At 39.1% G+C, this 26836-nt stretch overlaps 1 protein-coding gene across 49 annotated transcripts in view; it reads left to right on the plus strand.

Moving 5' to 3' along the window:
* Positions 1-26836, plus strand: part of ANK3 (ankyrin 3) — a 541984-nt gene that overhangs the window by 312304 nt on the left and 202844 nt on the right. For all 49 annotated transcript variants that reach the window (XM_078345893.1, XM_078345894.1, XM_078345880.1 and 46 more), the window contains one exon: positions 412-510. In XM_078345893.1, the coding sequence (XP_078202019.1) occupies positions 412-510 (99 nt within the window). The remainder of the gene's footprint in view (positions 1-411; positions 511-26836) is intronic.

Raw genomic sequence — 26836 nt, forward strand, 5'->3', positions numbered from 1 at the left:
AATTTGCATCTGTATCAAATATATAAACTAATTGAATTTTGAGTTTCAATGCACAATTCTATCATCAGTAATAAAACAGTGGTACTAATCAAGCTATCAGCTTTAACGATTTTTCTCGTCATCTCTATCTTAATTTTTTGAAATGTTGGCTTTTATATAGTTCTGTTACTGGGTTGCTAAAATTGCTCAGTCTCCACCCTTGGTTCCTCCCTGGCTATTCTTCTGCCTATGAGTTTAGGGTTTATTAGAAACCCTGCGAGCAATTGGCACTGATCGAAACCTAGTACAGAATGGAACATAGACCTCAGCATATTTTGCTTCCTCATTTTGATTTGGGCAGGGCTATGATATTTGCCTGTCTGACGGGGGCCAGCAGGAATCAATTGAACGTCTGCTGTGTTTTCTTTACAGAGTGGCTTCACTCCGCTCCACATAGCTGCTCACTATGGAAATATCAATGTAGCCACGTTGCTGTTAAACCGAGCGGCTGCTGTGGACTTCACTGCAAGGGTAAGAGCACAGCCATGTGTCCTGCCTTTAAAGCATTTGAAATGATTTTACACTCCATTTTCCCAAAATGAGGAGGCTGGAACAAATGACCTCCAAGAGTCTTCCCAGTCAGTGAAGGCTATGACTTTCTACTCATCTTAGTGAATGTTCTTGCTTTTACATAGGTGTGCCTGTTTCCTAGCAGGAGAGGTAAACCAAGATCAGGAATGCTAGGTGGGATGGGTGATAAATAAATATATACATGCATATATAGAAGATGTGATTCAAGGAATCATGGCTGGGACAACAAATGAAATTGAAATTTTATTTCAGAAGTTGAAATTTCTGAAACCCTTAGAAATTGGTCAGCTGGCACTCGATGCTCTAAAGATCAGGGTCTTAACCTTACAATGGGAATGTTCTGGAGTGTCCAGGTGAGGCCTAAATTACAGAAGCCAAATAATGAGACCATCTTTTGCCTTTATCTTCTGGCCCCTACAAACTTTCATAATAAGTAGAGATTGTGTAACCTGAATAAGCTCATATCCATTGGAGAAAGGAATTGCAATGTTACATGGCCCACAGCACAGCAGGTTGGGCATCCAAACAGAGTAGTACTGCTCTCACTTTAAAAACCGCTGTTCAGCTTGATCATCAGAAACACTATCAGAACTACAAGTGAAGCCAGAGGAAGGATCAATTAGTGGCTGAAAGTCTGGACTGTGACTTGAGACTCCTTGGGTTCAAATTTTGGCTTTCATTTTCCTCCCTGTGTCCATCAGTTTCCTCATTTATAAGATGAATATTGAAATTAAATAAACAATTATAAAGTAGCACCTCTACCTCATTAAGTCCCTGTGAAAATTAAAAGAAATAGCGTATGTAAATCACTCAGCCAGTGCCTGACATGGTGTCATCACTAATAGCAGCAGCAGTAGTGTATTCAACTGTTTTCATATTACAAAGAAGTATCTGAGATTCCATAATTTATGAAGAATAGAAGTCAGTTGGCTCCTGGTTCTGCGGGCTGTACAGGAAGCATGAAGCTGGCATCAGCTCGGCTTCTGGGGAAGCCTCAGGAAACTTAGAATAATGGCGGGAGGCGAAAAAGGGGCAGCACATCACATGGCCAGAGCAGGAGCAAGAGAGCCAGAAGAGAGGTGCCACACACTTTTAAATGACCACATCTTGTAAGAACTCCCTCACACACTTTTAAATGACCAGATCTCGTGAGAGCTCCCTCACATGCTTTTAAATGACCAGATCTCGTGAGAACTCCCTCACACGCTCTTAAATGACCAGATCTCGTGAGAACTCCGTCACACGCTCTTAAATGACCAGGTCTCGTGAGAACTCCCTCACACGCTTTTAAATGACCAGATCTCGTGAGAGCTCCCTCACACGCTTTTAAATGACCAGATGTCGTGAGAACTCCCTCACACACTTTTAAATGACCAGATCTCGTGAGAACTCCCTCACACACTTTTAAATGACCAGGTCTCGTGAGAACTCCCTCAGTATCACGAGGGCAGCACCAAGCAGATGGTGCTAAACCATTCATGAGAAATCCTTCCCACTGATCCAGTCACCTCCCACAAGGCAGCACCTCCAACATGGGGTGCTACATTTTAACATGAGATTTGGGTGGGGACATACATCCACAGTGTATCAAGCAGCACTGTTATTTTGAACATAACACTTGGAAGTATTATTTTTTGCTGAACGCTCACTTCTTAGAAGAGAAATGGAACTAGATTGGCTAGGGAGACAGTGGATAATGCCAGAACCAGCAGTACAGTGGTAGTTGCATCAGCAGTAAAAATAATATGATTTATGAAGTAGTTCCTGACTGTAAGATGCCAGGCTGTGCATTTTATCTCACACATCCTAATATAAGGAAAGGCATAATTTATCCTTATTTGCAGAAGAAGAAACCTAGGCTTAGAGTTAAGATATAGCTGCTTTAGGATCACGGCGCTAGCAGGTTGGAAGAGGCAGGATTTCAGCCCCAAAGCTCCTAACCACTATTCTCTTCCCTACGCAACTTAAAGGGGGTTTATTTTACTTTTCATCTTGTAATTCATTCGTTCTGTAAAAATTAATAAGGGCTGAAATTGTACTAATAGAAAAGTTATTTCCTACCCTATTGTTACAAGTTTACTGAACACCTTCATCAGTTTAAATGACTGGAGAGCAACAGCCAATTTTATTCAGTTTTTCTCATTGCATTAACTACACCCTCTATGTGGCAGATCCAAGGCCTAGTTTGACACTTTGAAGGGCAAAGTTAAGCACTTCGTTAAGTCAGGTATAAACATGGTATGTCAATGTTGAAACTGAAGTTCATTTCAAGATGCATTCTTCTGCTTTTATTTCTGTGATTTACAGCATAATAAAAACCTCATTAAGTTACATCTTCTAATTAGGACATTTGGAAAATTTATGTCAGGGTGGTGTTTGAAGTTTGTCTTTGCCTTTGTTTGGAAATTTCCTGAGGTTCCTGAAAACAAGAGGATTGGAGAAATGTTTAAGCAATTTAAGAAGACGTATTACAGTATTTTCAGACTTTTTCAAGTGATTCTAAAATATCCATTTGCATTAAAACAATGACTGTGGTAATTACAAAAGATGCTCATTTATGGATTAAGAATCAATGGAGATATCAGACCCAGGTTGTTAACCTTTGCGAGTTAGTTACCATATATGATTAAAGTACGTACACTGTGCTTTTGTTTAAAATGTGTTAAAATTCAGACTTTTCACTGATTCAGAAATGCATTTTCCCTAGTCTTTCCTAATTAATGATGTCTAATAGCATTCTGAGCTGAAGGCTGTGGTGGAATTTGATTTTATTTAATAGGAGGCTTGGGCCGTTGCAAATTCCCCAGTAAGTTCTGCTTCTCTCTGCAGTGGGTGATTGATGACTTGCTTTGGGGTACCTGAGAACTCTTTATAAAAAAGAGCTTAAACGGAGGCAACTGCCAGTTGCCTTAAGCAATCCATGGTAGGCTCCAAATCTGTAGCAATTTTCTTACATAATAATCTAGCATCTCCACTTTTGTATTACAGAGACCTCTCCCTTCCCAGCTTCCATGGGGTCTTTCTAGGTCATAGCTCTCTCAGGAAGGTAACAGAAATAGCAGGTGAAAGTCAGAGGCCCCTGAATGCAGACAGGAACAAAGTGTATCCAGTCAGAGCAATAAAGGGAGCATCATTAAGCCTCATTTGCTAAGAATTGGCTGCAAATTGTTACTATAAATCATATGCTTCAGAGCCAGGTTTGGACAGAGGTATTGATGAGGTGGTTAGAAGTAGATAAAGAACACCAGCACCCTTTGTCTTGGGGGGGTTGTGATTTCTGTTTTCTGTCTGTGACAAAATACAGTGGAGAATGGAAGATTTAAATCAGTGAAGAAAGAAGTAGGGCAGATCAAGTCTTGCAGTTCTTTACAGCACTCTGAACTGAGGGCATATCCCAGAGAGTGACCACCTGCTAGCAAAGAGAGCTGAGGAAGTAGAAGAAGGACAACGCTCTGGAATTGTTTCCTGAATGCAATAGATGTTCATTTCCAAAGCAGATAATAGGCAGAAACAAACACAATGTGACTGAAGGGAGTACACAATAGAATGAATGGCTTTCCATGTTTGTATGTAGCGCCAGCTAATTTATGCAGCAGTAAAGCAGGTCCCAGTCAGTGATGAATGTATACCCCTGAGTAGCAGTTCTGGTAACTGATTTATAGCATACTTAACAGTTTTATTAACATCTTTCCTTCAATTTTTATTACGATGTCAATTTTGACTTTTGCATTGTAATTTTGCTATGTATATATAAGATATCCTGTCTGACATCGTCAGTATTTTTTTTTTTGGATTATCCTTGGAGAGCTATTCAGGCTCACGGGCCTGCCGCAGAGAGTTATTGCAGTAGCTGCTGAATGCTGCAATGCTGTGTCAGCATTCTTCATTCTTTGAACTGAGTCTGCTGAGATGGCACTGACACTGTCTGAATTTATGCATGACCCTTGCTCTCTTTGCAAATCATTCTAACTCTCCTGGGAAAGAGAATGTAACTCAAACATACCAGATCTACTACTGATTGTCATTCCAGTAAGGAGCATGCATGCACTAGAGTAACAAAAGGCCAAATTATATTATGTGGATGCCTGCAAAGTTCCCTTTATTGATTGAAGAAGATAGATGAATACTTTGCTGGCTGAGTTTTTTCATCAAATATAATGGACCACCTAATCTCATCTTCACTCTTGTCATTGACCTTTCCCTTGTAAATTATTATTCAGCTTCCCATTTTGAGAAGATAATTGAATCATGCATTCTTCTGTTAGTCTTGCCATTTAGCACTTTTTGTTTGGATCTCTGAAAGGATTAGGGATTTATGTGTTTGGATTTTATACCTCATTTGCTTCCAAAAGGATTTCGGGTGGTTTACAGATTAAAATGTACAGACATGAAGTGGGGAACCAAAAAGGTAAATGTTACCGAGCAGCAGGAATGAGTCAGTAAATACAATGGAAAATAAATGTAGGCCTTAAAAGCTTTGATATATATGGTGGAAAGGGAAGCATGGATAATAGAGTTTTCATTTTTGACAAATGAAATTTTGCAGTTCTTCATAGAGACTAATTTTTGTGTGAAATAACTCAAACATTATTTTTATCATATGAATCCTTCTATTAAGAATAGAAAGTTACATAGTTAGCAATATCTTTAAAAGGCTCAATTGTACTACTCCCTACTGCCTATGACTGCTGTATCTCCATCTATGAAGGCACCTTGCCCAGAGAAGCTGAGAGACTGTGGCCCTGCTACTTAACTTTATGATGTTCTAGTTGTGTAGGAAAGAACTTGGCATGTATGCCACAGATAATGACTGGTTAACATGTCCATTAGACTGCCTTCCTCAAATATCCGGTATTTTATACAAAGTTTTAACAGATATTGGACCACATTCAGAACTCTATTAAATCATACAAAAGGTTACTTTATTTAAGATATTCTAATGTTTGTATAAAATGAGAGCAAAGTTTTTAGATACTTGAACTATTAAACATGTTCTTCTGCACTTATACACAGAACAAGAATGTTGGTAGGAAAGTAAATTCGTTTAGCCACTAATTGGAAAGCACTTTGCGATTTCTCAAAGAACTTAAACCAAACTACCATTCAACCACTGGCTATGGATTAAAAAGAAAATAAATTGTTCTACCAAAAAGACACGTGTTCACATGTTCATTGAAGCACTATTTATAATAGCAAAGACACAGAATCAACCTAGGTGCCCATCAACAGTGCACTGGATAAAGAAAATGTGATACATATACACTATGGAATACCACACAGCTATGAAAGAGGAACAAAGTTGTGGTTTTTGCAGCAGGATGGATGCAGCTGGAGGCCATTATCCTAAGCAAATTAATGCAGGAACAGAAAACCAAGGGCCACATGTTCTCATTTATTACTGGGAGCTAAACATGGGGTACTCATGGACATAAAGATGGCAACAATCAATACTGGAGACTACTCTTGGGGGGTGTTGAAAAACTACCTATTGGGTACTATGCTCACAACCTGAGTGACGAGATCTTTTGTACACCAAACTTCAGTGTCATGCAGTATACTCACATAACAAACCTGCACATATACCCCTGAATATAAAAGTTGTAATTATTTTTTTAGAAAGACAGGTTCTGCCCAAACCTGAAGCCAACATGGCTTACCACATGCGTGAGCAAAACAGTATCCATGGATGAGCATTATCTGGGGATTTCTTTTCTAAATTCAATCCAGTTTACCAATATTATAGAGCATGTACTATGAGCTGGACCTTAAGGTTCAGACTTGAGTAACCTACTTACTCTACCATTAGTATTTATTACTAATATGAGAATACTTTATATTTGGTTAGTATTTTGCTACTAATTTGTTCAGGCACCAACGTGCCAAACCATGTAATACAATTTCTCCCTTAAGTCCCCAAAACGTAGCTACATCTAGGCTATATTGCTGAACAGGACTTTTTTTGAAAACTCAGGACTTGATAAAAGGAGTTGAAAGCAGAAAGGCAAAGCTGAAGGATAGGTCTTCTATAAGTGTCCCTGAAGCACAAGCTGTGCCTCCTTCCTCAGGGTTCATCTGGTGACCCGTCCTGAGCCCCCAGAGACCACTGTGTTGCAGAGTCCCTCTCACTTCCCCCAAGTGGGAACCTCTTTACCACATCTCTCCTTGCCAGAGTCCAGGCCTCTTGACTGCCTCTGGGGCCCAGTGAGAAAGGAAAACTCTGTTTTCTCTATACCTGGACTGTCACTTCTGTAGCCACTAACTTGGGGGAACTAGGTTTAACTTAAATAAAATTTAAGTTGTATGTTTTTATTCCCAAGAGCATTTTTTTCTTTAGCATTTTTTGTTTCTAAAGAGCATTTGATTCTCAAGAGCATCTCTTTCTCTGCACCTGGGCGATGCCCACTAACTTGGGGAACTAGCTTTAATTTAAATGAAATTTAAGGCATATTTTTTAATTCTCAAGAGCATTTCAAGTGCTCAATAGCTAGTGACTATTGTCTTAATAAATGACACAGAAATATAGCATCATAGAAAGTTATTTTGAACAAAGCTATGAAACCATTCATCTTAGGCCTTCCTTCCCTTCAGTGTCATAATGATCTGAAAATGCAACTTTTCCCTCAAGGAAGATGGTTACTTCCTGCTCCCACAGGTGAGCATCACAGCCTTTACTTCCAATCACATTAGCCCTCAAATATCATTTTATTTATCTGCTATTGTCCATTTTGCACACACTATTTGCTACCTAAGCCCCTTGAAGGCCGAGATGCCCTAGGCATCCTCTGTCTCCAGGTTTTTCTTTGGTCCGCAGGTGCCTACCACGTGCCTGGCTCTGTGCTAGTGACTTTAACATAAACTTAATTCTTTGATCTTTCAGTGGATGATTTGTTTTCGCTGCCTGATAGCCTTTTTTCCTGTCCACCTACTTTGACATGTTAATATAGTCACCAAAATGTTCAGCTGCATTTCATTCAGCTAGAAGTCAATGAATGTAAAAACATCAGCAATTCTGCCTGCTACAAAATAAGTGCTCAGTAAATGTCCATTCCCTTCTCTTCTTCTGCAGGTGAAATTTATAGTAAAAATTATTTAAGCTATGATTTATTATCTAGCTTCTTTATTAGGCATTTTATACTTATTATAACAATCCTACGAGGGCTAAAGTAAAAATGTAATAAAATAAAGCTCTCTCCTATATCCAGTTTTCATCTCACATGCAAGACTTTGAATTTTCCATGAACAGACCTGTATCATCTTACACACTTTGGAATCCCTGGAGTATAGCTCAGTACCCAGTGCTGGGAGGGACTCAGTACATATTTATTGAATTCAAAAATGAACAACAAAGCCAAAGCCATTTCTTGGCCTTCCTGTCCACCACTCCTAGTCACCCCCAGTGTCTATTCAAACTTCCTTTCCTCTCCCTAGTCTATCAAAATTCCTGTTACTTCAACCTGAATCTCTCCTGGTCTAGGAGCTCCTTTCCAAACTAAACTCAGCTTCATTAAGGGAAATGGAAAACTACACAGGATTCCAATAGAATTTTGGACCAGTGCACCAAGCCTAAGTGTTGAATGTCAGAGGCAGAGGGACAAGTTTAATTGAGCAGCAGGGAGACTTTGCTTCGTTCAGCTCTGTAGATGACCTTGGATGACAGGCCCAGGCTAATGGGCTAAGCCTAGGCTAAAAGTCCATTTCCAAGCTTTGTTCAATTAAGAGTGTTTTATGCAGGGCCCCAGGTTCTGGGCTATGAAGGCCCCAAGTGACCACCAGAAGATGCTAGATAGGACATTAACTACTGAAGCATGGAGAAGAGGCGAGCCTGGCTCCAGGAGGAGTGTGGCAAACTCATAATGGTTTTACAAGGGTATAGGGCTTCTGGAGACTACTCTGGTTTGTGTAGTGATGCACTTGCAGACATATCTTTAAAAGACAATTGGCCCTCCATATTCTTAGATTTCACATCCGTGGTTTTAACCAACCATGGATGAAAAATATTTGGGAAAAAGACAATGAAAAATAATACAACATGGAAAAAGTACAAATTTTAAAATAACTATTTACATGGCTTTTACATTGTATTGGTCATAAATCTAGAGATGATTTAAAGTGTACAGAAAGTGTGTGTAGGTTATGTGCAAATGCTGTTTTATGTAAGGGACTTGAGCATCCACGGGTTTTGGCATCCTCAGGAGTCTTGCAACCAATCCCCATGGATACCATGGGATGACTCTATATTTCCTCTCATTATACAAATCATGCTTTAAATAAAATACAATAAATCACAAGTGAGAAAATAAAAACCACTTATAGCAGTCATTTTTTTAGCATTTGAATGTTTATCCCAACAGAGACCAAACACATACATTTCTTTTCATTGGTACATATATTTTAATAGGTTTATCTCCTAGTATAGGCTCAACAGCATTAAAGGCAACGACTTTTTTCCTTTTTCTAAGGGTTATATAAACCTCTTGAATGAAAATGGGGATTTGAGAGCCTTAGCAAAGGAATATGAGTTATGGGAAAGTAACCATGTGTCTATTGCATTAAACATATTCTTGTTGCCATGGTGATTTTAACATCTCGGGAGGAACAAAACCAGTAAGTTTTTGTAAGGTGGCAGAATGGAGGAGATGCCTGTTTACATTTGCTCTTATAATTATACCATGTAATCTCATTTCTGCCTTTTCCTGAATGCCACACAAAGGAGAATCTTCTGCATACTTTTTTTTAAAAAGTATTTTTATCTGATATCCATTTATATTTTTGAACTTTTTGCATCTTCCTGTGTGGGGTGGGATCTATGCTGTTCCTCACCTGAAGAAGTGACATTTCTAAGTGACAGTGGAGTGAGGGGGAAAATACATGCTGGACCCTAGACTCTTGTCTTGGCTGTATCATTGGTCACTGATGTGGTCCAGGGCAAGTCCCTTCACTTGGCCAGCAGTTTTCTTAGCCAAGTGAGAGAGATGTCAGTCAACCCCAGGCCCTTGCCGTCTGCCCAACCATCTTGTCCGACAGCAATGGAGGCTGTCTTCAGCTTCCCTCCCCCTTTCACGATAGAGTATGTATAGGACAGTGGCAAAGTAAACCACGCTGAAGTCAGACTGCTGGAGTCCCACAGTGGCCTTACAGCTTATCCTGGTGCTCTTGAGTGAGTTGTTTATGTTTCAGGGTAATCATCCATAAAATGGGTCCAATGGTAGAACCTAACGCTATCATTGTGATTGAATGAAATAATTCACAGAAATTGCATAACACAATACCTGGCCCACAAGACATGGGCAAGGGCTCAAGGCTGATAGCTGTCATTGCTTTCATCCAGGAGGGGACCCTCTCGCTGCAAGGCACATTCCCCTGTGAAGCATGATGTGGATCAGATAAAGTACATCTAGAAGTCATCAGCAATGTGGCTTCTCAGAATGAATTATGTTGTTTGCAGTTGTGTTTGTCAGTATAAGGAAGTGAGCCTTTAAGAAACCATTAATGAATGACATTGTTTGAGATAGTAAGAAAACCAATAAAAGAAATCATAGAAATTGGGAGGTTTTTCACTTTTTCTCCTTGAATATGTGCCCTGACTCCCCCAGTGCTGTTCTAGAATTGTCACTCTGAGAACATTTTTAAATGACCCAAATCCTATTTTGAAGTTGTGTGACATAAAGTTCTATTAAGATAGAAGTTGGTAGAGCTCACTTTATTCATTTGCACTTTGAGAGATAATTATTCATTAGCTGTAGAATTTTTAATTCTCCCATTCAGTGAAAATAGCAGCTAGGGCCTGCCATGCCCCAGACTGATCTTCTGCTAAATGTTCCGGCACGTTGTCCACACTCCCTGTCATCAGACAGTGAATTTGGATCTGCTCAGATAAACCCCAGTGCCCTCTTGAGCACTGCAGTTCTTTCACAGCAATGAAACAATGCACTGCTCTTCTTCCTCTGGTGGTTTGAAGAATATGCAGAAAGGGCAAAGGGGTACCTAGAATGTAGGGGTTAGGGATTCATAGAACTTAAGGGTTGCACAGGTGTCAGTCCCTTTGGACACAGGCAGGATCATTTACTGGCCATCTTCCAAACTCTAGCAAGAAGTTCTAAGAAAACAAATTCAAACAGAAGATCAGCATGGACCAGATAATTGGAAGAAAAAAGTTGCGAAGCTAGACTGTGATGGAAATGTAGAAATGGGGATCAGCTCCAAGAAAAGGAGACTGAAGCCCACATGCAGGTGTGAAATGAGACTGGAGATGAATGATGAGAGTCTAGCCCAGTGGGGAAGGGGCTCAGTGAGTGCCAGACTGGGCTGCCAACGCCCCCTTGATCCTGTAGGTAGAGGGAGTTATTTATTGCAGGTCTTAAGTGGAGAGGTCCAATGATGGCAGTAGTGTTTAAGGTGCATTGTGACATGTCTGAAGAGGAAATCAGGAAACTGAAGTTACAGGCTGTGGCTGACTCCAGTCACAGAAAGAAAAGAACTGACAGGAGCAGCCTGTTACCCCCTGGTATGATGCACTTCTCCTTGCTGATGACCTCTGTGGAGTCCTGCCAGAGCCACTGGTTTTCAGTGGAGGAAAAAGGAGCATCACCTTCCTTAAAATATTTGAAAATTTGTAGAGGTATTTTTAGTTGTCACAGTGGTGGTTGGCATGTAATGGGAGAGGGCCAGGATGGCTTAGCCTCCTTCAACACATGGGTCGGTGTCCCAAATAACAGTGTCCCAACCAAAAGGCCAGTGACACACCCATCAGACATGCTGGATTGAACATCTCTTTACAGCCAAGAAATGGAGCAGTGAGATGTCCCAGGATGGGAAGGAAGGGCCCAGAAATCCATGGTTGGTCTTGGATGCTCCTCAGAAAGTGTCTAGCATCCCCCAGCAATGTATCCCAGAGAGCAGTTGGTCAGAAGACCCCGAGGCTCCATTCAGCTCCTACTACTGCTAAGACTTTGAAACATGAGGTGGGAAAAAAGTTAACCCAAAATTCAAACTAATTTAGTTAATAGCTTTCATGTATCACTGGGTATCAGGCATAGTGGCAAGTATTTCATTTATTCTTCACAATAATTTTGTGAGGTGTTGGATATGATTTCCATTTTATACTAGGAAGCAAGAAGTTCCATAGCTTGTGCAAAGCCACACAGTTAAAATAGTGGAGCTGGTGCTAAGATACAGTAAAGTAAGACAATACAAAAAAAAAAAAAACTGTGTAGTTTGCAATATTGTAACATCAAAGGCAATGTGTATTTGGACTTTGACTTAATCCAAGGTCATCACAAGAAAACCAGAACTGACAGCAGCTTCTGTGTTCTGCCTGGTGATTTGGTCTCTGCCTGGGCCAGGCTTGTGAGGTAAATTAAATACATTTTTGAATCCCTAAATAATCATGCTTTGAAATGGACTCTGGGTATTTACAAACTCAATGACCTTATGACAAAATCATACAATATATATTCCCTGGTAAAATATATAAAGGCAGGCTTGCCTCTAAAAGGAGTGAGGCCCCCTGAGTTAAAATTTTAAAGCAAATTTTCTAATAGTTTCTAAGTCAGGACCTCTCAACTAGTTTTTCTCAGTTTGCTTCAGCCACGTTTTCCTATGGATTCTGACTCATTAAATCTGTAGTGGGGACTTGCAATTTGCATTTTTAACAAGTTCCTCAGGTGATTCTTCTGATCAGGTGAGATTAGAAAATATTGACCAAGGCCATGTTATGAAAGTGTTTCTCCATATAAATTGCCCAAAATTGAGTCATGTAAGTGTTTAAGAATAATTTACTTGTAACAATTATTCTTGTGTTGATAACCCCTTAATATAGCCTTGAGTTTATTTTTTATCTTACATCTTACAAAATACCTTTAGGTATATAGTACATCATATGAAATTCACAAAAAATACACTTTTTTTTTTTTTTTGAGACAGAGTCTCATTCTGTCATCCTGGCTGGAATGCAGTGGGAGGATCTCGGCTAATTGCAACCTCTACCCCCCAGGTTCAAGTGATTCTCCTGCCTCAGCCTCCTGAGTGGCTGGGATTACAGGCACCTGCCACTATGCCTGGCTAATTCTTGTATTTTTAGTAGAGATGGGGTTTCACCATCTTGGTCAGGCTGGTCTTGAACTCCTGACCTCATGATCTACCTGCCTCGGCCTCCCAAAGTGCTGGGATTACAGGCATGGGCCACCACACCGGCCAAAAAATTATATACATTTATATAGATGATTCAATGAGGCTCCCATTTGTCTTAGGTCCTACTTAGAATAAAGTGGCAGAACACGGATGTGAATCCAGACCTTCTAACACGTTTTGGTATGCCTCAGTGCGTGACCTGCAGAGCTGGTGGGACATGCTGGGTTGTGAGGAGAGTCAGCACTGTGCTCAGCAGGCAGCCTCAGTACCTCATTCTCATTGATGATGGAGTATTGGCCATTGGTGGTAGCTGGGGTCTTCATGGGCCCCTACAGGAGTAGCTCAGTTCCTTAGGACAAGTGTACTGCCCACAGATAAAGCTGTTGGCCCCAGACTGACTTTGGTATTTCCAAACCATCTTTTTTTAGAAACTTCATTGTTTTCGTTTCTTGATGTGTTTGAAACTTCAGCATCTAATTTGTTGAAAGATCAAGTGAGGTCAAGATACCTGAGAAACTAAGAATTTCAACTTAACTAGTATCTCAGAAGCCTGCAAGAGTGACTTAGTTTCTGGAGAGGTAAGAAAAGATATTCAACACAGAAATTAATTTAGTTCCAGGTTTATCAGAAGTGATACAGAGTATAGAAAATTTGTAATATAAATCCCTTCATTTTTTTAAGAATTTTTGATGGCAGAATGTTCAAAAAAAGGAGGTAGATTTTTTATTGAAGTTACAGCATTCATTAGAACCATTTCAGGAAATCCAATATCATTAGATCAACACATTTGAAATAGTTTCAAATGTTAAAATAACTTTCCTCAATGTAGAGAAAGTAATCAATTCCTCTACAGTTTAGTTTTAAATGCCCCTTTCCATTTAACTACTATGTATGTCTCTCTAGTCACAGATCTTTCTAGCTGGGAAGGGCTTTCTTTACTGTAAAACAGTAATTGATTGAGCTTTAATAGTGACCCCTCTAAAGAAATATAGAGAAAAGTCATGAGTTCTTATTTAAAATGAAAGAGTTGGACTAGCTACTCTTTTAGACATTACTATTTTTTCTGGCACTGAATACACTGTTTCCTTTGGTTGGAAATTGTTTGTCAGCAGCATTTCTTTTCTTTCTTTTTTTTTTTTTTGAGACAGAGTCTCACACTGTTGCCCAGGCTGTAGCTCAGTGGTGCGATCTCAGCTCACTGCAGTCTCCGCCTTCTAGGTTCAAGCAATTCTCCTGCCTCAACCTCCCAAGGAGCTGGGACTACAGGCATGCACCACCAAGTCCAGCTATTTTTTTTTTTTTTTTTTTTTTTTTTAGTAGAGACGAGGTTTCACCATGTTGGCCAGGATGATCTCAATCTCCTGACCTCGTGATCTGCCCGCCTTGGCCTCCCAAACTGCTGGGATTATAGGCATGAGCCACCATGCCCAGCCATCAGCAGCATTTTCTGTATAGAGACTGTGCTACTTGGATTCAGAGCTGGAGATAAAGTTTAGAAAGTGACTCACTATCAGGATTTATTTTCTCTTCTATGACCCACAAGAAAGAGTCAGCACAGCTTTTGGAATCAGACAGCTCAGGGTCACATCTCAGCTCTGGTATTTTCTAGTCATGTTACCTGTAACCCCCTCCAGCTTCACTTTGCTCCTCTGTGAATTGACATTAATAGCCGCTATTTCATGGGTTGCTATGGAGATAAAATGAGATGATGCATGTTTTATAGAGCCTGTACAAAGTAGAGGTCCCATAATTGGTAATTTTATTCCATTTTAATTATATTTGTTATGTCAAACAGTTTCTTGGTCTAAATCAGTGATGTCCTTTTTTTTTTTTTTTAAGTATAACTCTTTTTTAAAAAAATTTCTACAGGAATTAGGCATTTACTATGTCAATCTTTAGTGCCCCTCCCCAAATTTTTCATTGTTTATAGGATTGTGGAAACTCTGAAATGTAGCCTAAAAAATTATATTTTAAAAGCATGTATGGAACACTTATTAAAACAGCTACTATCAAAAAGAAAAAATGAAAATCAAATCAGAAAATAGCCAGTCTTGGCAAGGATGCGAAGATATGGGAACTCTTGTACATTGTTGATAGAAATGTGAATTTGTACAGCCACAATGAAAGCAGCTCATCACTTCCTCAGAAAGCTAATATAGTTACCATATGGTCCAGCAGTTTCACTTCTGGGTATATACCCAAAATAATGAAAAGTAGGTTCTCAAGAAGTATTTGTACATGCATATTCACAGCAGCATTATTCACAGTAGCCAAAAGGTGGAAGCAAGCCAAGAGTGCAACAGATGAATGAATAAACAGAATGTGGTACATCTACACACTGGATCATTCCTCAACCTTAAAAAGGGAGGAAATTTTGATGCATGCTACAGCATGAATGAACCTTAAGATATTATGCTGGCCAGGCACAGTGGCTCATGCCTGTAATCCCAGCACTTTGGGAGGCAGAGGTGGGCGCCTCATCTGAGGTTGGAAGTTGGAGACCAACCTGGCCAACATGATGAAACCCCATCTCTACTACAATACAAAAATTAGCCAAGGCATTGTGGTATGTGCCTGTAATCCCATCTATTTGGGAGTCTGAGGCAGGAGAATCGCTTGAACCCTGGAGGCAGAGGTTGTAGCAAGGCAGGATCCCGCCACTGCACACCAGCCTGGGTGACAGAGCGAGACTCTGTCTCAAAAACAAACATACAACAAAACACAAAAAAACCATTATGCTAAGTGAAATAAACCAGTCACAAAAAGACAGATACTAAAATTGCACTTAACACAAGGTATCTATAGTAGTCAGATTTAGAGACAAAAGTAGAATGGTGTTGTCCTGGGCTGGAAGGAAAGGGCATGGGGAAGCTGATGGCTATAAAGTTTTTCATTTTTCAAGATAAAAGGAGTTCTGGAGACTGATTGCAGAGCACTGTGTACTTAATGCTACTGAATTTTTTACTTAAAAATGGTTACACTGGAAGTTTTATGTATATTTTACCACAATTTTAAATATAAAATATTTTAAAGCATATATTGAAAATCACTGGGCTCCAAAGACCCAGTCACCTGTAACATCCAATCATGCAAAGATGGAAGATGCAATTAAGGGAGGAGGTCCAAGATGAGCTTCCATCCTGGTCTTTCTCCTCCTGTGGCAACTGCTGGGATTGTGTGTATTGGCTGAGGGTGTACATGGGGAGAAGCAGGTGTGGGAATCTTTAGATATGGTCTGCCTTCCCCCTAAATCACTTGAGAACCAAAGGAAGACCTGGCAGTGCCTTATCTGAATTGTTGATGAGCCAACCTCAATTCAAAGGGATGCCTCTGACAGGATTAACAATAAACAGCCTCATATTATCCTTAAAAGAAAATAAATAAGGCTATTGAGTTATTTAGAGCAGAGCAGATCCCAACACTCAGAGCCTGACTTCACAACAAACATCAAATATCCAAGCATTTGCTGCTGCTTCCTGGGAAGGCCAGCGCTATCAGGTGTCTGATCAAATGGGATTAGTTGGTCTCTCTGAGAGGAGTGAGGTGCAGAAATGTCACTGGCGTCAGTATCTTTGGTGTCAGTCTCAGCGAGTCCAGTATGGACTTAATCTCCTTATCCAGAAAGCACACAGAGAAAAGTTGGTGTAGAATAAGCAAGCAGTTAGCAAAACTGGAGATGAGAAAAGGACTTTGTCTAAAAATATCTATTTCATTTAATTAAAGACCCATGAGTAAAGAGGGGAAGAAAACTGACAATGGCGGTCATCTTTTTTCTTTTCTTAATTTATTTTATTTTTGAGACAGAGTTTCTTTCGCTCTGCCACCCAGGCTGGAGTGGAGTGCAGTGGCACGATCTTGACTCACTGCAACCTCTGCCTCAAGCAGTTCTCATGCCTCAGCCTCCCAAGTGGCTGGGATTAGAGAAACACACCACCACACCAGGCTAATTTTTATATTTTTGGTAGAGATAGGGTTTTGCCATGTTGGCCAGGCTGGTCGTGAACTCCTGGCCTCAAGTGACCCACCTGCCTCAGCCTCCCAAAGTGTTAGGATGACAGGCATGAGCCACTGTGCCTGGCCTGGTGGTCATCTTAATAATGATCACTATGGTATGAGGGAAGTTTCTGCATTTTTTTAATACCATGTCCAATTTTTTTTAAAGAAATCTCCTGCATATAGTGTCACACTAGGAAAGCTGGAGTGTTTTCTTATCAGTCTATTCAAATGTTGGAAATTTTCCTGAGTATATCCTTGAAATCTCAAATCCTTATCATTGGCAGTTATCATTGTTTGCATATTTTTATGGGATTCTTAAGGAATTTAAAAACTAGGCATTTTCATGGAAAGAAAGTACTAACTAGAATATGGATAAAGCTTGAAAACATGCTAAGTGAAAGAAGCCAGTCACAAAAAATTGCATAATATATAATCTCATTTGTATGAAAGGTCCTGAATAGAAAAATCCATGGAGACAGCAAGTAGGTTACTAGTGAACAAGGTCTTGGGAGACAGAGAAATGGGAAGCACTACCTAATGGTATGGGATTCCTCTTTGAAAATGATGAGAATGTGCTAGAATTATATACTGCTGGTGATTGCACATCCTTGTGAATAGACTTTTTAAAAAATCACTGAATTGTACTATTTAAAATGGTAAATATTATGATATGTCAATCTTATCACAATAAAGCCATTATAAAAACCATTAGAGAGAACTTTCAATGGAAAAATAATAAAAACTTACAGAAAAATATTATGTTTTTATATTCTCTAGGAAAATTAAAGGGATGGAAATTCAGTTCTCTAATTTTCTACATTGTATCAAAATCTATATGACTATTAAATAGAATTTATCAAACATTTGTTGATTACCCGTTCTGTGCCAGAGAGTAAGCAGATGCACCCTCTCCCCTTAGAGGCTAAAAGACTTTTCAAAAGATATATATTTATAGGGTGAATAAGGATGGTAGTAATCTTTGCTTCTGTGTATTTCCTGTGCTTTGTCTGTGAACTTATTCACTAATCATTTTTGTTTCTATTTGTACTAGAAATAATGTTAAAGTACAAGAGAATAGAATGTGAGAAAGCATAAAATCCTAAAATGTATGTGTTTTAAATATAAATCGTTAACACTGAAATCTTGATCTTCAATTTGTTATGCTACTTTGACTAATTTTTTAATCAAAATAGTAATTTTGAGGCAAAAATTATGACAAGTGGGAAGAATTAGCAGAGGATACTGGTGGATTCCATCTCAAAGTAACGTTTAATTATTTTAGAATTTGTCTTCAGTGGAAACATGTCAAGGAACCAAACTAAAAGGTCATATAAGTTAATTGTTCATTATCTACAAGATTTTGGTGATATCATCCATTTAACTCTCTCCTTAAATGATAACTTCTCCCAGGCATTTTTAAAGAAAAGAAGAGACATGGGGTGGGGGGAGACATCAGTAATTCACATATATCCTTTATATATTTAAATGAAAAGTTTTCCATTTATCACAAGTAATATAGAAAATGGTCCTGATTTCACCTTGGGCAGTTGCAGATATGTACCTGTTTTGGGGATTATTTCATGAAATAAATTTGGCTGGATTTTTCAGAAACAGCTGAGAAAGAAGAAATAAGCAGGTAATTCCACCATTTCCCAGCAGAGGAAATTGTTTTTTTCCAGGTCCGTTACATCAATAGTACCCATATATTTCTATTATATTCTATCACATATATCATGTTATATAACACATATATCTATCATTTTAAATCAGCTCCATCTTGGCCCAAGCTTCCCTTTCCTCTCAGATGCTCCTGACCCCAGCATGGTTCACAGACACAGCCTGTTCTGAGCTGATGCTCCTCTAAGACCTTCTGCATCCCTCTTAAGATTCACCTGATTTAGCACCTTATAGTTCATGGCTTACTTTAGATTTGCATGTCTTTTCTACCCAAATTATTTTATAATATCCTTGTGAGATACAGTTGTTTCATACATTTTTAAATGTCCATATAATAAGTAATAAAAATAACACCTAATAGTTACAATGTTTACTAAATGCCAAGTACCATTCTTAAGACTATGCTTATTAACTCATTTACCCTCAGGGCAATCTATTATCTTAGTCCGTTTTTTGCTGCTCTAACAAAATACCAGAGATTGGGTAATTTATAAAGAAAAAAATTTCTTATATTTCTGGAGGCTGGGAAGTCCAAAGTTGAGGGGCTGCACCTGGTGAGGGCCTTGTCAAAATGGCAGAAGACATCATATGGTGAGAACAAGAGTATGCATGTCCAGCTCGGGTCTTTCTCCTCTTCTCATAAAGCCACCAGTCCCATTGGGAGGCCATGCCCTGGTGAGCTTATCTAATCACTAATCCCTGCCAAGGACCCTACCTACAAATCACATCAACATATGAATTTGGGGATTAAGTTTCTAACACATAAAATTAGGGGGGCGTATTCAAACCACAGCAACTATGATATGAGTAAGTACCATTGTTAGCCTAATTTTACAGATGAGAAATCTGATACAGAGAATTTAAATAAACTTAGCTAAGGTTAATTAGGTAGTATGAGGCAGGCCTAGAATTTGAACCTAAGCAACCTAGCCCTTAACCGCTGTCCTGCCCTGCCACCATCCAGTCTTTCTCTCTTAGCACACTCTTAGGTGCTCCAGAAATGCTTTAATAGTAAGACATAATTATGTGTTAGTACACTACAAAGTAAGATGATGGCATGGCCTGGTCTAGTGAAAAAAAATATGAACTGGGGTCAGAGAACTGATGGCAGCTTTGTGACATTTGGCAAGTTTTTTTTATTTTTAGGGTCTTCAAAACATCAGATTTTTATAGATTTCCTCTTTTGAGGGTCGTTGTGTATATTAAGACAAAAGATATGAAATACTTGTGAATTTCCTTCTTTTGACACAAATTATCTCATGTCTCCTCTTGATACCCCTGTGATGGGGGCAGTGGAGGTATTGTGTCCACTGAACAGATGAGGAAATAAGCTCATTAAGGATAAGGCACACTCTCAGTATCGGCTCTCATAAAATGACTGTGGAAGAGTGAGCGTTGGGGCCTTGTCTTCTCATTCACGGTGAAATGTGCTTGACACTAGACATATGCTAAGGATGGGATTGAAATAAATTTATATCCAGGATAGAATTTCTCCCCCTATGCAATTCATTATTACAATTTTTCTTTACATTTCTAAGCCAGTTTTATAGTTTAGGAAGTACTGTAAACATTTATCTTTTTTTTAGAGTTAGACGATCTTTTAACAGTTATCCTAAAATATATGATACAATGTAACATGCAATACCATATATTACTGTAGAGAAGTATGATGACGTTGCAGAGGAATATATTGAATTTTTACAAATCCCGAGAGATCTTAGTTCATTCTGGGTGATTTGCTTCTCTTTTCTCTAAAAGTAGAAGGCAAAACCTATTGTAAATTAGAATTTTTCCCCCTAACTTCAGTGGTAGGGGCCTTCAAGGAGTATAGGTTACAGACAAAAACCTTATCTGAAAATCCAGATGGAAGGAGATCAGCATAGAAGAAAGTGAATAAACTACAACAGAAAAAAGGCTAGAAATGGTATCATACATAAGAAAAAAAGCCACACATTAGAGGATATAGCAGTGATTCATGTTGTTTTCTTAAGTACTTAATTTATTGGCCTAGAAATTTGAGAGAATTAAACTTGCTGTGTACTATAATTTTGTTCAGTCAAATTTCTGAATATTTATCCAGGTCCCATTAATGCTTTATATAAATACATGTATAGCCAACTCCCTTCGTTGTTTATAAAATGTATCTGTGTGTATGTGTGATTCCCTTTTTGTCTTTGTCCACCATTTTTCAAAAAGGATTAAAGAGAAGTAAATACTAGAGAAAAAAGGTATTTGTTAGTCATATTTATACTTAGGTTTTTAGAGTGAATAAATATTACCTTGAATAGTTTGATGTAATAGTTAAGTTAAATAAGATGCTATTGTGCTGGCAATGAAAATAGTGGTTTATAAATAAGCCCAAAGAGCTTAGTGAAATAGAAGGGGCAGTACCTGGGAGTTGGGAAACCTGGGGTCTTGACCAAGCACCAAGTTCTGTGACTCCACATAAATCACTTAGCCTCTTGGGTTAATATAGGTGACTAGGCTGAATGAACTCAGAGGTCTTTCAGAAACTTCCCAAATGCTAATGTATTCAATAATATTTTAAATGAACAAGAAGAAATTTCTTTGGTACAAGAAAAACATTCTATTAAGAAACTAATATATAAAAAATTACAATGGTATCTACTTTTTTGTTTGCACTAAATCAGGTCAGATTCAAAACTCCAGGTGGAATTTGTTTTTATCCAAATTTAAATTCATGCTGCTTCTCACAAAGTGCCTATTAGATCTTTAACTCTAACCATACTTAATATTCTCCTTTAATGGGAAAAATTAGTCATGTATTTTTAGGTGCAGAGTATCTTCAGGTTTAGCAGGTTTCTTCAGAGTTTACATATTAGGGACATTAATGGCTAAGTTAAACTTCTCTGGGGCACTAAGAGTACAGAATGCAAGTGATGAGAGTTGAGACAGATGGTAGTTAAGTGGGCTGCAAATTAGGCAATGTTAAAGCACAGCCATTTTTCCACTGTACAAATGTACATGCTAGACATTTTTTAAAAAGCATGAAGGAGCAAAAGTCATCTGTAATCTCATTACTGAGAGAAATTGTTAACATTTGGATTAGTATCTCACCAGGCACCATGGCTCAAGCCTGTAATCTCAGCACATTGGGAGGCCAAGGTGGGTGATCACTTGAGGTCAGAAGTTCAAGGCCAGCCTGGCCAACATGATGAAACCCTGTCTTTACTAAAAATACAAAAATTACTTGGGCATGGTGTGGGCCACCCAGCTACTTGGGATGCTAAGGCGGGAGAATCACTTGAACCTGGGAGATGGAAGTTGCAGTGAGCTGATATCATGCCACTGCACTCCAGCCTGGGCAACAGAGCCAGACCTTATTAAAAAAAAAAAAAAAACTACAATACTAGAATGCATATATATTTATGCATAAAAATTTAATATATCATGTTTTCCATGTTATTATCATAGTATACTTTCAAATATGATACGAGCCTGACAACAGTATAGTTCCAATTCCTCCTTCCCATCTATGTGTGTGGTTGTTGTCATGCATTTTACTTTTGCATATATTATAAACCCCACCATTCATTGTTTTTGTCTTTACTTTGGCCCATCCATTACCTCTTTTATTTATCTTCTTTTTTCTTTTTTTTTTTTTTTTGCCATTTCCAGAGCCCTTCATTTCTTGGTGCAGATCTAAGTTTCTATTTACTATCATATTCCTACCATCTGAAGAACTTTCAACATTGTATGTTTTTCAGGTCTGCTGATGATGAATTCTCTTAGCTTTTGTTTATCTTAAAAAGTCTTTATTGCTCCTTGAATTTTTTAAAGGTATTCTCATTGGGTGAAGAATTCTGATTTGACAGTATTAAAAGATGTCACTTCTTTTTTTCTGGATTGGGTAATTCCTGATGAGGAGTCCGCTGTACTTATCATCTTTGTTCTCTGTATAAGATATGTCTTTTCTCCTCTAGCTACCATCAAGATTTTGCCTTTATATTTCATCGCTGGCAATTTGATTGTTGTGTCTGGTTGGAGAGTTTGTTTATTGTTTATCTTGCCTGGTATCTCCTGAACTACCTGGATTTGTGGTTTTCTGCCTTTCATTGCTCCAATAAAATTTTTGATCATTATCTCTTCAAATATGGCTTCTGTCCCATTTTTTTCTCTTCTTATGCTGCTCTCATGAGCCGTTTTATATCATCCCACAGTTCTTGGATGCTCTGTACCTTCTTTTCTACTTTTTTTCCTCCTTAATGTTTTTAGTTTAAATAACTTAAATGGACCTATCTTTAAGTTCAGTGAATCTTGCCTCAACTGTGTGAAGTGTACTAAGGAGCCCAAGAAAGGAATTCACTCTGATGTTGCAGTCTTTCTTAATCATGTTTCCCTTCGACTCTTTGCTAAGAATCTCATGCCTTTGCTGGAATTCCCTATCTTTTCATGCATGTTGTTCCCACTAGATAGAACACTGGATATTGTGTGTAAATAATATTGTGTGTAACGGGAGAGATTGAGTTAACTAATATTTTGGCCTGGAAATGAGCATACTCATACTTTTTCTTCTGTGCTGTAAATGTGAGAGGTGGAGCCTGTTTAGGCAGGAGTTGAGCTGAATTCATTTTTTTTCCCAGGCTTCAGATTCCCCTAGTGGAGGGCTGCCATTGACTTCCATTTAGGGTGGAGGCTAGGGCATCAGAGAATTTTGCTTAGTGTTAGTGCTCCACCCTGAGCTTTCTCTGCACACCTGCAGCACAGAGGAGGTCTCACCACACTCCTGCCTTACCTCAGCAGTTGACTACTCTTGCTTGTGACTCTGTGCTAGGCTGGTGCTGCGGGTCTAGGGTCTTTCATGCAGGCTCAGACTTAGTCTTTTGGGAGTGTGCCTGGATTCAGGGCTGAGTCTTTCTCCATATTTCTGCCCTTTCTACCACAGCAACCAAACTCTGCCCTGTATGTATGGTTACAGATTTGAAGGCTGTTTGTATAAACTGCCAAATTGCACTCGAGCAAGCATGTACAAACTTGGGTTTCATGAGCAGCAAACGTGGGTTCTCTTAGGCAGGCTTTCTAGCTCTAACATCACTGAGCTTTTCTGATATGTTGAGATTTCATGATTCTGTTGCTTGCTTAGGCAGTAAAAATGCAATAGCCTTACTCACAGTAGGGCATAGTACATTTTTTTGTTGTTGTTAACTGAGGAATCAAAATAAAAGTAGTCCACTGAGTGGCCCTGAGGTACCACTTTCATTTTGGTTTTTTCCTACTTAACAGGGGCATCCACAGTGTGAGTAAGGAATAAAAAGTGTTTGCATTTTATTGGAAGCTGCATTAGACGAGATGAGAGGCTAGGGTTTTTACACAGAGGCCTTCTGAACCCTGCCTGAAAATACCACAGCCTGAGGGTGTGGAAACCTGCATTCTCATCCTGATTCTGCCTCTAATTAGCTGTTTCCTGATCTGCAAATTACCAGTTCTGTCCCTCACTTTCTTTATCAAATGGAATTAATGATACTTATCCCATTTCAGTGGATTGTTGTGAGGGTAGAATGAAATTACAGAAGTGCAAGTCCTTTACAACACTGTTTAAGTGCTATAGAATATAAAATATTTCTCCAGGAAGGGTCAGAGGGGTGTAGAAAATGTGGGAGTTAGAAACTCAAGGCATCTTTTGTCATCTACACATCCATAGTATGAGAGCATGCATGAATATGGAAGAGAGCGAAATTAGAAATAGATTTCTTCCTCTCACTAAAATTAGCCTGTTTGTGATAAAGGTTAATTAAGTCTTTCTCAACCAGTGAGGGCATGTTTTTAAAGGGAAATGGCATGCCAGCCCTTACTCACACTGGGAAGTGATGAGGTCTTCATGTCACATCCCACTTGGGGCTCAGTAAGTTTTCCTACTGGACTGTGTTTCCTTTATTCCCATCCTGACCCTCCACCTGCTGTGTCAGCTCTAGAATTCATCCACTATGTGGCTTGGGTCACTAGAGCAACTTGTACTCAGAAAACAGAGACAAGCAAGCAGATCTAAAGGTCATCATGCAATTTATTTCCTTCTGCCAGCTTTCACTCATACCAGATAGTCCTCCACACCGAAAAAGACCACAGTGGGCAAAAGCCACAGCCTATAGTTTTATTTCCTCTTTTGCAGTCTGTTACATGCAGTTGAAAGCTGTGCAGCTGCAAGCTGGTAGGTGCAGAGCAGGGGTTAGCAAACCGCTGCACACAGGCCAAATCTAGCCCACTGTCTGTTTTTGTAAATAAAATTTTAGGAACACAAATGCTCCCTTTCTTTACATATTGCATGTGGCTGTAGCTGCTTTTGTGCTACAATGGCAGACTTCAGTAAATGAAAAAGACTGTATGGCCTGCAAAGCAGAATATAGCTGCCATCTGGCCCTTTGCAGAAAAAGTTTACCTACACCCTGGGTAACAGCAATATTAGTCATGTTTACTTTCCCTAGCATCACTAAGAGACATTTGTTTTCCTCAGGTCTCTTTCTTTTTTCGTTGAAGATTTATTTTCTAGCACGTAAGAAAAGTGAGCAAAGAGAATGTGCAAGCTTTCCATATGTGGAAAGATTGTAAACCGAATCCTACAATCATTACAAGCATTTAACTGGAAAAGTTTACATAAAATACAGGGAGAAAAGGACATGTTAACATGTTAAATAATTCCCCGTGAGGACTCGGTCAGTCAAATCCAGACTGTGGAAGAGTCTACACGGTAAACTACCCAGTTTCTTCAATAAATAAATGAACACAGGGTGGGCAGTGGGAGGGAAGGCGGGATAGAGAAGCTGCAGAGATTAAGAAAGACTTAAAGGACCTTTCAACCTAATGCAATATGTCGACCTTCCAATTGGAGCAGACTAACAATGGGGATATTAGAGGTAATGGGAGAATATGAACATGGAAGGTGTCTTGGGTGCCATAAAGGAATTATTTTTACTTTCTTAGTTATGATAATGGTATCATGATTTTTTTGAGATGTGCTTATCTGTTAGAGGTAATTAAATTGCAGTATGTATGGGTAAAATAACATGATGCCAAGAAATTTCTTTCTCTTTTTCTTAAACTCCTTCAGAAAGAAAAAAAAAAAAAAACAGTAGGGAGCAGAAAAGAAATAATATTGGCAAAAGGTTGATATTTACTGAACCAGGGTAAGGAGCACTTGAAGTTCATTATGTTTTTTGCCCAAACTTTGTGTATGTTGGTGTAAGGGTTATTCTCTGTAAGGTTTATTGCCGAGTTTAAAATAAGGAAACTGAGGCCTGCATGAGAACAATTAGATGCCAATTTATTCGGCTCCTGGATGAGGTTCTGAGGTCCCGGGGAAAGAGGCCAGAGAAGTCACGCCCGACTTCTCTCAGGCGTGGGGGTTTTATAGGGAGTGAAGCCGTTTGATCGGCTGTGGAGAAACAGGACATGGACGGGGAAAGCTGCTATTGGTAGGTAGGCGGGATTTCCGGTGAGTGGGCTAGGTGCCGAGTGCAGAGCTTAGTGCTGAGTGCAGAGGGGATTTCCAAGGCGGAGCTAGATGATGGGCTATTCTGGTGATGCAATTTTCAGGTGGGGAGAGGGATGGGTGTGTCCGAGCTCCCAGCAAGGCAACCGGCCTTATAGTTGGAACCTTTCATTATTGTGTTTTTAAAATTAGGCATGTAAATGTTTAAGAGTTGAATCTGCCAACGGTTTCTGCATGTGTGAAATGGGGATTGTAATTCAGATTATATATGATATTATGGGGATTGTGAGAATTAAATGAGATAATAAAGAATTTAGCGTAGTCTCTGATATGCAGGAAATGATCCATACTTGATAGCTACTATATTGTTTCTGTTATCAAACTACAAATACATAATCCCTGTGAGCCTTGTTTATTTATGATATAATTGATTCTTTGTGAACAACAGACCTCAAACTCATATTGCTGCTACACAAGAATAAAAAGCCAGACATAGTGGTACACACCTGTAGTTCCAGCTACTTGGGAGGCTAAGGCAAGAGGATCGATTGAGCTCAGGAATTTGAGATCAGCCTGAGCAACATATGAGACTCTGTCACTCAAAAAGAAAGAAAAAGAAGAAGAAAAATCAAAAGAGGGAATTTGTTTCAATGTATGCATACATTTCCTTGACAGTCTGGAAACATTCATAACACCTGTAAGATGCTTGGCAAGGATAACTACGGTAGCTACCATTGAAATCAAGGAGAACACAACTGGAATTTCAGATTATCCTAACAATGTCACTATTCTTCCAATATTTGTAAAAGAAGAATTATGGTTTTCCATAAGACTGCTAATAAAAGCCTGTAAACACATTTAAGAATCGTGGGCATGGGAAGTCATGTGACTTTGTATAGAAGTAACGGATTTTCCAGTTTGAGTTTCTGTTGTCTCTCCTTGACAACCTGATGCTCCCAACTGAACCTGCGAAAGGCTCCAAGTCACGTGACACTCCTTTAAACTCAGTCTGTACTGACT

This window comes from Callithrix jacchus, chromosome 12 (assembly GCF_049354715.1).
Source record: "Callithrix jacchus isolate 240 chromosome 12, calJac240_pri, whole genome shotgun sequence".
Lineage (NCBI taxonomy): Eukaryota > Metazoa > Chordata > Mammalia > Primates > Cebidae > Callithrix > Callithrix jacchus.